General features: G+C 35.6%; 1 protein-coding gene across 1 annotated transcript in view; it reads right to left on the reverse strand.

Moving 5' to 3' along the window:
- Nucleotides 1-12,488, reverse strand: part of LOC150080759 (N-acetylglucosamine-6-sulfatase-like) — a 97,923-nt gene that overhangs the window by 41,206 nt on the left and 44,229 nt on the right. Inside the window, exon 7 of the mRNA XM_090380811.1 lies at nucleotides 6,591-6,673. Coding sequence (XP_090236937.1) covers nucleotides 6,591-6,673 — 83 coding nt within the window. The remainder of the gene's footprint in view (nucleotides 1-6,590; nucleotides 6,674-12,488) is intronic.

Raw genomic sequence — 12,488 nt, forward strand, 5'->3', positions numbered from 1 at the left:
GGCATTGTCACCAGTGAACTGTGGTTAGCATGGGTACTCAGAGCAGCCTGCGGCTATGCAGCCCCATTTTAAGCAAAGTTCAATGTATTGTGTTTTGTGCCACATTACTCCCGTCGCCAGCATTCCAATTACTGGTGGGTTACGCCACAGTCGCCCTTCTGTTGCCACATACCATCCGGGAGAGCCTTCACTCACCTCAAGCATCGATGAGCCATGGTCGTCCAACACCTCGCTGGTAGTTCGTGGGTTTTCCCTCCTCGGAACACTTTCAATAGGTACTAATCACGGCTGACCGTGAGCACCCTATCAGCCGTGCCATTTTGGATATGCTCTGACCTAGTCGTCTGGCCATTACAATTTGGCCTTTGTCAAACTCGCTTAAGTCCGCCGCCTTTCCCATCTGAAGAACAAGAGTAACATCGATTAACGGAGCTCATTCTGTTCAGTATCAGGTGTTTTTTATACCGTGTCCTGACCCGTGCATGCGCCATACTTCACCTGCAGTTGCTTCGATTTGCATAACGACTCACTGGTCATATGTTTTGGCTCATCAGTGTAAACACAACACAGTTATGCTTATGATTATGCAAAAGTTGAAAATGATAAAGTAACTGAAGAAGGAAGAAAGGAAGCATAACTTGATAAAGATCTTGGCATCTGATCATTGACAATCTATCACATGAACACTCAAAAGGCAAAGTTACAAGAATTTTTGGTTTCATCTGAAACAAACAAGGCTATTAAAATAATTATATACACTCCAAAAACCTAAACTAGCTGAACTGGACAAAGTTTTGTTTAATTGATTCACTCTGAGATGAGAGGAAAGATGTGCCTATTTCTGTACTGATGCTGATCGAGAATATCACATCTTTTCATGGTAAGATGGTGATTAAGGACACAGTGCAATGCACTCAGAAATTCTGTTGGGCAGAAGCTTGTACATTCCACGTCAGTAGCTTTTCAAGTGTCACTGCAATAACAGTATACAATTATATAATATAAAAAAGTTCTTTGGGGACTTTAGCACCCTGAGGCTCACTTGAAGGGATATGAAGTTTCCTTTTTTGGTGACTTATAGGATGCTTTTAAAGTGCATTCAACTTTTGTTACTATAAAGTTAAACCATGATTAGCTTTATTCTATTTTTGACATGGGTATACCCTTTGGATGTACTTTGCCCCCCAAATATAAGTATTTGAAAAAATTTTTAGTATTTAGAGCAGTGGTTTTCAACCTTTTTTTAATAACAGCACCCCTAAGTAATTTATTTTATATACGCACCCCTACTCAATTTTCTGCTTGTTAGATCCGATTCTCTCTCTCTGTATGTATATATATATATATGTATATACAGGGTGATTCACTACCAGTGCAACAAACTTGCAGGAGGTGTAGGGGGCACAAAGACGAATTGGAATCACATAGCATTGCAGGGTCCGAAATGCCTTCGTCACGTGGCACAGGACGTTGAACGGGAGGGCGCGTGAACAGCGATCCCGCTGGAAGTCAGCATTTGCAAACTGGTTCCCGAGGCAGTAGGATGGACGAGTATTCAAACGTTGAACTGGCCGACATACACCTCGCGTATGGGGCTGTAACGGGCACACTGCTCTGCACTTGTACCAGGAACGTTTCCCGCACAGGCGTGCTCCTCATCATACAAATTCGCACGTGTGTACAGAAGGTTACGTGAGACTGGTTGTTTCACAAGAGGTACCATGAATCGAGAGCGAACGACGAGGACGCCAGACAATGAGGAGAATGTCCTACGTCTTGCAGAAGGCAATCCGAGTACGAGTACTCGAGCAATAGGCCAATGATTGGGTATTTCCCAATCCACTGTATAAGCTGTAGCTTATACATAAATTAGCCACTGTTTGTGAAGTGTTGTTTTGGATTTGAAGCCTCAACATTATTTATTCTCCTCTTGTGATAGTGCACAACAGTGAGTATTACCAGTCTGAGTAAATTGAAAGTGTGGTGATCTGTAATTTATTTGAAAAGAAACATTATTTTTCTTGTAGATTACTTAGATTGGAAGGCTCAATGTATTATTCATTCACCACTTCAGCTGAAGTTGCAAGTAGGTATAGCTGTTTATAGACTTAATCTCTGGAAAGGTGGTGGCAGTGCTGGTGGTGGGGAAAAAGTGAATCTGTGGAATTAAAAATCTCTTCCATTCTATCTCTGGGAAGAATGGAAATACAAAGCATAAAGTTCAACTGGTCTGAGGAGAGAAACAAAACATATTAGCACAGTAGAACCTCATAAATCGAGCATCTTTTTTTTTTTTTTTTAGGAGCATTAGCAACTAAGGCCATATTGCTCCGGGATATGTGGTGGTCATTCCCTGACCTTTCCACATCCTCCGTATTTGGTGGTCACGGGCTCGAACCCCGGTCTAATCAAGAAGCGTGTGCTACGCCCTGCTGCTTCTTCCCACCTGGCTACGGAGGCGCCATAAATCGAGCATCCTCAGGGACTTTATTAGTATTCTGGATTTTGAAAATTCTGGTTCTTTTAAAGGTTATGCAGTAGCATAAGTATTCAGAGGAGTAATCATATAATACAAGAGCTCTGATCCCTATAATCTCCATAGAATGATAGTCACCAACATTAAGCTAAAATATTAACTCACGCTGCTGGATTAGTTCGGTGATTAATGTACTTGCTTAAGTGCTTAAGGAATAAAGGTTACAGGATGGAATGCTGCCTCTAGTACAGGTATTGTGAATTTCCAATTTTTTTAAATATAAGATATAAATAGTGCAATATGATTTCAGTAATAAAATTGCCTTAACACATTCACTGCCTTTTATATTTGCTAGAATCCTTTATGTGTGCTCTTGGGGCACTGGAACAAGTAGGCACTGCTTTTTAGTAAATGGATTTCATGTGTGACGAATCGTCATTCCAAGTAATACCGGCATCTGTTGTTTGTAGTATCCTAGCATTAACAGATGCATTTGAATAAGATTCAGAATGTACATCACTTAAATAGAATTTTATTTCATTCTATTAGACGACATATTATAAAGAGCTGATTCAATGTCATCGGTTTCAATGTACTGTTCAATTCCTGTTCCTTTTCAGTCCCGATGTCCCAGGCTGTGAATCCATTATAACAACCCTTTAGAATAAAATTTTATTAGTAGACATGCACACTATGGATGATGTTCTGTTTTTCACAAACTAAAGAATTAAAATTCTGCAAGCACATTCTTCAAAACATTTTACCTTTTTTTTCTTGTGGAAAATAATAAACTAGATAAAATAACTTCAACGTGAGCAAAGAGCATATGAAACTGTGAACAAAGTATACAGCTTTTCTAGTGCTCTCTACAGTGCAACTGACACTAAGTAAAACCCCAGCCATAATGCAATAGCCAATGGTTCAATCAGTGTGCCAATATCATTCAGTTCTTCATTTCATGTGCCTTACCTTTTGCAGTGCTCATTTATCAACTGCAATTGGATGGATGCATGTGTATATTAAGGCACAAAAACTGCAGTACATTTTGATGCAATTTTGCATTCAGACAGAAGAAATGTTAAAAACTAAACACATACTACTGTACTATTAAATACTACACTGTGAACTAGTATTGACTGTCTTGCAAAATGAATGATCTTTTTTGTCAAAAATACATAACAACAATGATATACATACGACATATGCATTATCGTACATGTGACATATCATATATCATACATAACATATGACATACAAGGTGTGTCTGAAACATTATAGGACTACATTCATAAAAACTCAAAATCTCAATGGAAAAAGTTTACCATTTAATCTTCAAAGTACATCCATCTTAACTCAATACATGTCTTTTCACCGTCATACAGCTTCTGGATGGCTCTGTGGAACTTTGCTTAACTCCCTTGTCATGTTGGTTTGAATCTCTGGAATGCTGTCAATATGGTGCCCCTTCAGGAGGGATTTCACTTTGGGAAACAGAAAATAATCAGAAGGTACCAAATCCAAAAAAATGGGTGATGACGAAGCCCTGTAATGTCTTTCTGTTCAAGCAACTGCTTGACGATGGTTACATTCTGTGAAAGATGCATTGTGTTGAAGCAAGAACTACTCACCTGACTCGGTCACATTAGCATTAGTAAGGGCACATGATGCAAGAAAGCAAGCTTATATAGCATCAGCCAAACACACCAACACACCTAATTCATTTCAAGAGTCAGTCCATCACTCCTCTGTAAAATTCAGAGTTGACTGTCTGCCCTTCTGGTACAAATTCTTTGTGCACAACTCCCTGCCAATAAAAAAAAAAAAAATCACCAACATCATTTTGGTCTGAGATTTTTGGAATGAGAGTTTCTTCAGCCTTGGTGAATTTTCTCCAACCCATGCAGCTGATTGTCTTTTTGTTTTGGGTTCATACACAATGCACCAGGACTCATCACCAGTTGATTTTTTTAAAAAAGTCTGGATCACTGTCTGCCATCTCCATCAAATCTCAACACACAGTAACTCATTCCTCATTCTGTTCCACTGTCAATGCATGTGGTACAAAGTGCAAGCATACTTTCCTTTTTATCCAATCTTCAATAACAATTGAATGCACAGTCCTTGCTGATGTGAAGCTGGTCTGCTATCGTTTGGAGGGGCAGGTGATGATCTTCCATTAACTGCTTAACTTTTTTGATGGTCAAGTCTGTACGAGACTGGAATGGGCGACCACTTTACACCCTTCACAGAACTGCTCATACCAGCAAAAAATGTTGGATCATGATGGTGCTTATTATTATTATTATCAATATGATGCAAAGAAGCCTGAGGCTTTTGCTGCACCAGCAAAAAAAAAAAAAAATCATGTTCATAAGCTGCACTCACCATTATAACTGTTTCAGTTACACTTTTTCTGGCTTTAAAACAAAATTTTATCACCTCTCTTTGCTCAATCCTTGTATTCATGATGATGATGCGATTTTACTGTGCCAACTTAAACACAACTTTCCAGTAGAATGGAATCAGTTCAGTAGAACAACTTTCCAGTAGAACCAGTTCAGACTTCATGGTGAATAGTTTTGACAGTGGCCAATGTATGGTGCTAGTAGTATCGTTTAAAAAAAAGCAGTCCTAAAACCTTTCAGATGCACCTTGTATATATAATATAATATAATACATGTATAATATATATTTACATATGAAATATGTAAACATATGTTATATTATATTTACATATTTTTTAATTAATCTTAGTAATTAATTGATAAAGAGATAACTATATTTACTTTTCAATTGTATTAATCACAAAAAATGAAAGATTCATTTAAGAAAAAAATCAAACATGCCTGAAATGTAATGCACTGCTTACATTACCTAACTTGTTTATTGTATTTTGAAACATTTTTCTAACTAGTTCAAATTCTGTGTGACTGCTAAAATATGGTGAAAAAAAGGGTTTAGCATGGACAGTGAATGTAAAAATAATGATACTGTTCTGTTAAATAATAACTGTGAAAAGGTTTTCAAGAATCTCTGAATGAATTAGATAATACTTGTAGAAAATTTGTCATGCAAATTAGTTACATAAAAATAGAATTATGAAAATTGGGAAAGAAAAACAAAGTTTAGAGTGTAGACTGAATCAAAAATAGGAACAAGTTAGTAATTTTGTATCTAGTAAACAGTTTTTAATGAAGATGGATGATTGAACATGGAAATAAACAACAGAGTAAAAGTAAACTTAAGAAGTTTACTCAAATTAAACAAATTAATTTGGAGCAAAAGAGAAATTAATCAAAAGACAAAATTAACTCTTGTGACACTTTTTAAGCTTATTTTAACCTGTAGACAGTAGTGCTGCAACCCTGTGTTGCTAGTAGACAAAATAAAATTTGCCACCTTAAATGTTGAATACTGATAAATGTTAAACAATAAGAAAACAATGTCAAAAAAAATTCTGGTGTGCCCTCCTAAACTGTCACCTGTAGGTGATGCCTGCCTCACCTACTTACTTGTGGCAGCCCTACCTGTGGAGCTAACAGTTGGGTAAGAAAAACTGACCAAATTTAAAATCTTCAGAAATTAGGTTTTTAAGAAAAATAAAGGGAACTAATAGATAGAAACAATGGCAAGACCATATTAAAAATGAGAAAATAAGAAAAAATCTTGGGGTAACCAATATCCAATTTAAGATAAGTGAAACAAACTTAAGATGGTATGGACATGTAGAAAGAATGAAAGAGGTGAGATTAACTAAAGAGATATCTAAAACAAAAATGTATGATAACAGGCACAGAAGAAGGTAGGTCAATGATGTTAAGAAAGCATTAGAAGGGCTTACTCTGGCTACAGCTAAAGATATAACAGAAAATTGGAGCACATACAAGAAAATAGTGAATGGAAGGTTGATAGTTCAAAAGAACAAATTCATATATCATATTAACATATAACACAACCCGTACACAGTAATATATCACAGTAACCTATACACACACACACTAAGTATAAGGTGGTGGTAATAAGCAGTTTTCTCTTTAACTTGTTAAAACCAAACAAAGATATATCGAAGTTCTAAATTATAAGTATCTTTATTTTAAATATGATCATTACTAACCTGTTTCTAAATATTGAGTCTATATCGCTAATCACAGATTCAGGAAGAGGACTTGGTGGTTGTCTCAAAAGCCAATGTTTTTTCTAAATATAAAAACAAACCAAGGAAAAAACATTAACTTGCACACACAATTTTGTTCATATCAAGTGACTAACTTAGCAGTAGCAAATAATGCAAGAAAGCAAGCTTATATAGCAAATGCCAAAAATTATACATATTACATGTCAATCCCCTCTAAAAATTTGGCTAATCCTTCCTTAAATTTATTAACTACCCACTTCCACAAAACCAGATGGTAATTTGTTCCAACAATCAATTACTCTATGACCAAAAGAAATTTATGCACATCTATCTTTCAGCCATTCTTTTTTCAATTTAAGTTTATGTCCCTTTGAGTGTGTGTGTCATCCAAGAAAGAGTAAGGCTGCCATCAGTATTTAGTTTGCTAAATCCATTTACAGCCTTAAACACTTCAATCAGATCTCTTCGCAAGTGCCTAATTTCCAGATGCTACAATTTACATCTCATGTCTTTCTTGGTTACAGCACCCTTTTATTCTCCTGACTAACCATGTTGTCCTTCTCTACACCTCCGATAACAGATCCATATATTACCTAAAATGAAGCTTCCAGACCTGTATACAGTGCCCAAGGAGGGCAGACTGTAAAATTACCCCTAAAACTTTCTAATTTTTCACTACCTCAAAGTGTATTACTACCCAGTTGGTATGTTATTCTGAGATTGCTGATACCCAAGTGTGATATCCTTACATTTATCAATATTAAACCTCAGTTGTCACTTTTCAGCCATTCTGCCAATTTTCCCTAAGTCAGGATACACTGATCCCTATCATTAACCTGTGTATCATCAGCAAACTTAAATTGATATACCTTCATTAATATCATTAATAAATATTAAAAACAGTAAAGGAGAGCCAAATGCAGAACCCTAAGGAAATCCACTCATAACATTAGTCGATGAAGAGTGGTGGACATTAATAATAACTATCTGCCTCCCACAACTCATCCATCCCTTTAACCATAGCAGAAACTTGCCCTCTAATGCCACACTGCTCCAATTTGTACAACAGTTTTTTGTTTTTTCATATGAAATGGTATAAAAAGCTTTTCTGAAATCTAAGTATATGATGTTAAAATTATTTTTTGTGTCCAGTTCCTTTGTTACTGCATCACTGTATTTAGTCAGATTGGCCAGACAAGATCACCCCTTAACAAATCTATGCTGTGACTGCCCTATAAATGTATTCTTGTATAAATGGATCTGCATGATTTTTTTAAGCAGTGACTCCATTATTTCCCTGGAACAGAAGATAAGCTTCCAGGTCTATAATTACTAAATTTGCCCTTTGATTACCCTTTTTGAATAGGAAAGACATTTGCACATCTCCAAATAAATAGGCACTTCCTATGAATTCAAGGTTGCCTGCATAATTATGGCCAAAGGTTTGCTCATATTTTTTGTTGTTCTTTTAATATAATTGGATAGATCCCATCAGCCACAAGTGCCTTATTTATTTTTAGCTTAAACAATTTCTCTTCCACTTTCCTCTCAGCTATCACAAAATTGTTTAGCTCCCAGTTATAAGTTAGAATACTTCCAGTATTCCCATCCCTAAAATCTTCATGCATGAATGTAGATACAAAATGTTTATTTAATTTGTTAGAAACCTGAACAAGATCATCAATAGTATATAGTTATTCCATTCATATCCAGTGGGGTTCACTACTTTGTTCTAAAGTGAGCAAAGAATTCTTTGCTACTTTGCTTCATATTCTTAACCAAAGACTTCTCATAATCTACCTTAGCTTGCCTACCCCCTCCCTTTAACTTGATTGGAAACTAATTTATATATATACAGTAAGTTTCTGCATCCATTGATAATTTATAATCCTCCCATGCATTTTTATTATCTGTCACAAGTCTCATCAGCTGCAGAATAAAAGTGCAGAAATTTTCTTTCATCCTGAGAGATATTGATCGTTGGAACAAACTTCCATTCGGTGTTGTAGAAGGCTACTTTGAACAAACTCAAGGAAGAATTAGATAAATTATTACAGTAGATGGCCAGGTGATGTAGGAAGTTTTTTTTTTTTTTTTTTTTTTTGGCAGATACTATATAAGCTTGTTTCCTTGCATCATTTGCCACTACTATTACTAATAGTTCCAATTTAGAATTTGCACTTGTTAACAATATCAGTTGGTCCCACTGAAAAGAATTTAAAATTGTTCAAGACCACTGTAGTCACCTTTTGAAAAGCAAATCCCTTCTCTTTACCTTTTATAGTAGTTATATATTTAAATAAATCCCACATCAATACACTACGATTGTTATCTAATGTTATCTCCTATGCTTGAATAACATACTATACTCTCCATTTTTGACAACTTTGCTGCAATAAAAATCTTAGTTACTTTAGCATTAGCATTAGTAGAGGCATTTGATGCAAGAAAGCAAGCTTATGCAGCATCAGCCAAAAAAAAAAAAAAAAAAAACCCACTTCCACTTCACCTCTCTGTTCGTTCCAAATACCTGTCTAGCTGAGCCTTAAACTTATTTAGGCTATCAACCTCCACCACAAGGGATGGAAGTCTGTTCCACCAACCAACCACCCGCTGGCTAAAGGCAAATTTCCTCACGTCTATCCTACATCTGTCTTACTTATCAAAAGTCATTCTCCACAGTGGACAATGACTTTTTATTCACCTTTTGATTCATCATCATATGTTCTCTGCAACACAGCATATCCACAACAGGTAGAACTGAAACAAATCTCAATCCTTGTCCATAACTCCTTCTCCTTCAGCCCATAACATCCATAACACTAATCAAATCATCCAACAGTCCAGTTCTCCTGTTTCCTTTCACCCTCTTGCTGATCACCTTCCTGTCATTTCTTTTCCATTAACAAATTTCCCCATCAATACATATACAATAAAATTCTTTTCATTATAGCCTTTATTACTTCTATTTCTCCAACCTCTTTAACAATTCTCCAAACCCTCATCTCAAAAGCTTCAATTCTTCTAATTTGTAAATTTTTCTTCTTTTAGAGAATTCTTCTAATTCTCTTAGTACATAAAACATAATACTCAATAAAAAACATTTAGGTAACCTCTTCCTTAACTCAATATACATTCTCATTCTTCTTTTAAATAACTGCTTTCTCTTCTCAAATGCTGCCTTAGTCCTTGCAATTTTAGTTTATTTCTGACCTCTTCTTTGCATCACTTGTTAGCAGAATGTTAAGATACCTGTATTTATTCAAGTATCATCTTATCATCCATTTTATTAGTTATTTCCTTTTCATCCCTTTCATCATCATGACTTTAATCTTATCAAAATTTATTGTCATTGTTGCTACATAGTGCAACTTCACACCCTCCTAGCGAAATTTTATCAAGCAACAATGGCAATATCAAGTTGCCTTTTCTTACCTGCCAATACCGGAGTCCCCTAATACAACCTAGGATCAGGGATAAATACTATAAAAAACACGAACACTAAATACTATAAGAATACTCAGCTATAAACATCTCTATCAAAGAAAACAAAGAGTACTTGACTTTGATCATTTTAAAAATGAACAGAACACAAAAGGGTAAGTTAAAAGAGCTAAAATTAAAAACAAATTATAACATAAAAAGTTGTTGTTGTTGTTGTTTTGGTTTTTAGGAGCATTAGCAACTAAGGCCATATTGCTCCGGGATATGCAGTGGTCATTCCTGACCTTTCCGCATCCTCCGTATTTGGTGGTGACGGGCTCGAACCCCGGTCTAATCAAGAAGCATGTGATACACACTACTGCTCCTTCCCACCTGGCTACGGAGGCGCCTTCACATAAAAAGTGCTATTTACAATTGGGCTGCAATTTGGAATGAAGTAAAGAAGAGTAAAATAGTAAGTTCATGGAAAATGGTATTAAATAACATTGTTACTGGCAAAAAGGATATTAATCTAAGAATGTGGCTAGAAGATGAGGCTGGTTATCATATGACAAAAAAACAGCAACATTCCAAGGGAAAAATCAGTTTGGAAAGACCAGGAAGAAAAATAAGAACAAAGTAAAGAAGAAAAAGTTGAATTACATAAAGGCTGAAGCTGCCACTTTTATATATTTAGAATTCTGATAAAGAATTCAAAACTGTTTCAAAGCTCTAAGAGAAATTAAGAATTATGTTATGAAATGGCTACACACAAGCCCCTTAATCGGGAAAAAATTTCTGATTTCTTCAAAAAAGACCATATTCTGGGGAGGAATTTCTTTTTTTTTTATTAAATTCATAGTTATTAACATTTATCACACTAATTAAAGTTTATTATTTAAAAAAGACATACTATTCATGTTCTATTTGATTTGCTCTTTCTGTATTCTTTTTTGTTTTGGTTATAAAGATTCATAAAATTTTCATTTCATTTTCATCATATTTGTGTCCTTATAACATATAAATTAACATATGTTACTGGGCTGTGAATAAATTAACTTGTTTTATGAAATCTGACTTAAATGTTTAGCTATAATTATATTATATAGTTTACAGTTTTTGCAAATTCCAACTATCCCTATTAGTCCAAATTACTGAGATTTTGCCATATTTAAAAACTTTATCCTTTCAAATATTGAATCATATCTTCCTTTCTTTTCCATATTTTCTAGTTTCCATGGTTGCTTCTTCAGCCATCCCTTGTGTCTCACTTCATCTAGTCTTTTTCTCCTTCTCAACCTATTATTATACTCCCTATATTTCTTTTTTACCTCTACTGTAAGAGTAGGTGTGTGTTATAGGCCTAATGACTTGAATGAGTACAATGAACAATTGTACAGAGAAATAGAGTGGGCTGGTATATCGGAATGTCTTATAATGGGGGATTTTAACTTCCCAGATATTGACTGGAACTTGTGGGTTGGGCACTCACACACTAGTCAGACTTTTGTGGATTTATTGGATGATTGTTTTCTGCAGCAGCATGTTCGAGAGGCAACCAGAGAAAGTAATGAGAGGCAACCAGAGAAAGTAATACTCTTGATCTGGTTATCAGTAGTGATCATTCATGTATTAGGAATTTGCAGATAAAAGAACCACTAGGTGGCAGTGATCACAGTGTACTGACGTGGGATTTACTTAAAGATTTAATTACCATCAGGGGTAAAGGAAAGGGTTTTTGCTTCCGTAAAGGCGAGTACAGTGGTCTCCGACAGTTTTTAAATTCTGTACAGTGGGATCAACTGACGATGTTACCAACAGTAAATTCTAAGTGGGAAGCATTCAAGGAATTAATTGTGGAAGCTACTAAAAGGTTCATACCTATTAAGAAATATTGTTCACGGTTTAGGCCTAAATGGTTGTCAAACGAACTAATGAGACTCGTAACAGAGAAGAAAAATGCATGGGATGCATATGAATTATCAAGCGACTCAGAAGCCTATGGCAGATATAAATTAATCTGTAATCAGGTCACAAAGGAGGTTTGGCAGGCGAAGGCAGATTACGAGAAATCCTTGGCAAAAGATGCTAAGAAAAACAGCAAGGATTTCTTTACTTATATAAACTCTAAAAGGAAGGGGATGAATCTGATTGGTCCACTTGACATCGATGGTTCGACTGTTGATGATCCTACTCAGATAGCAAACAAACTGAATGAGTATTTTGCATCTACATTCACACGTGAGGAATTGTAGCAGGATACTTAATGATTTTGTAATAACTGAGAGCAAAGTGGAAGAGAAATTGTTGAAGTTAAACGTAAGAAAAGCACCTGGGGTGGATGTGATCTATCCAGTTATATTAAAGGAGGAGGCAAAGCAACTAAGCAAACCCTTAGCCATAATTATGAGAGCATCCTTGGACTCAGGGGAGGTTCCCACGGACTGGAGATGT

Source organism: Mastigoproctus giganteus, chromosome 9 (assembly GCF_048544385.1).
Source record: "Mastigoproctus giganteus isolate SK-2022 chromosome 9, ASM4854438v1, whole genome shotgun sequence".
Classification (NCBI taxonomy): Eukaryota; Metazoa; Arthropoda; class Arachnida; order Uropygi; family Thelyphonidae; genus Mastigoproctus; species Mastigoproctus giganteus.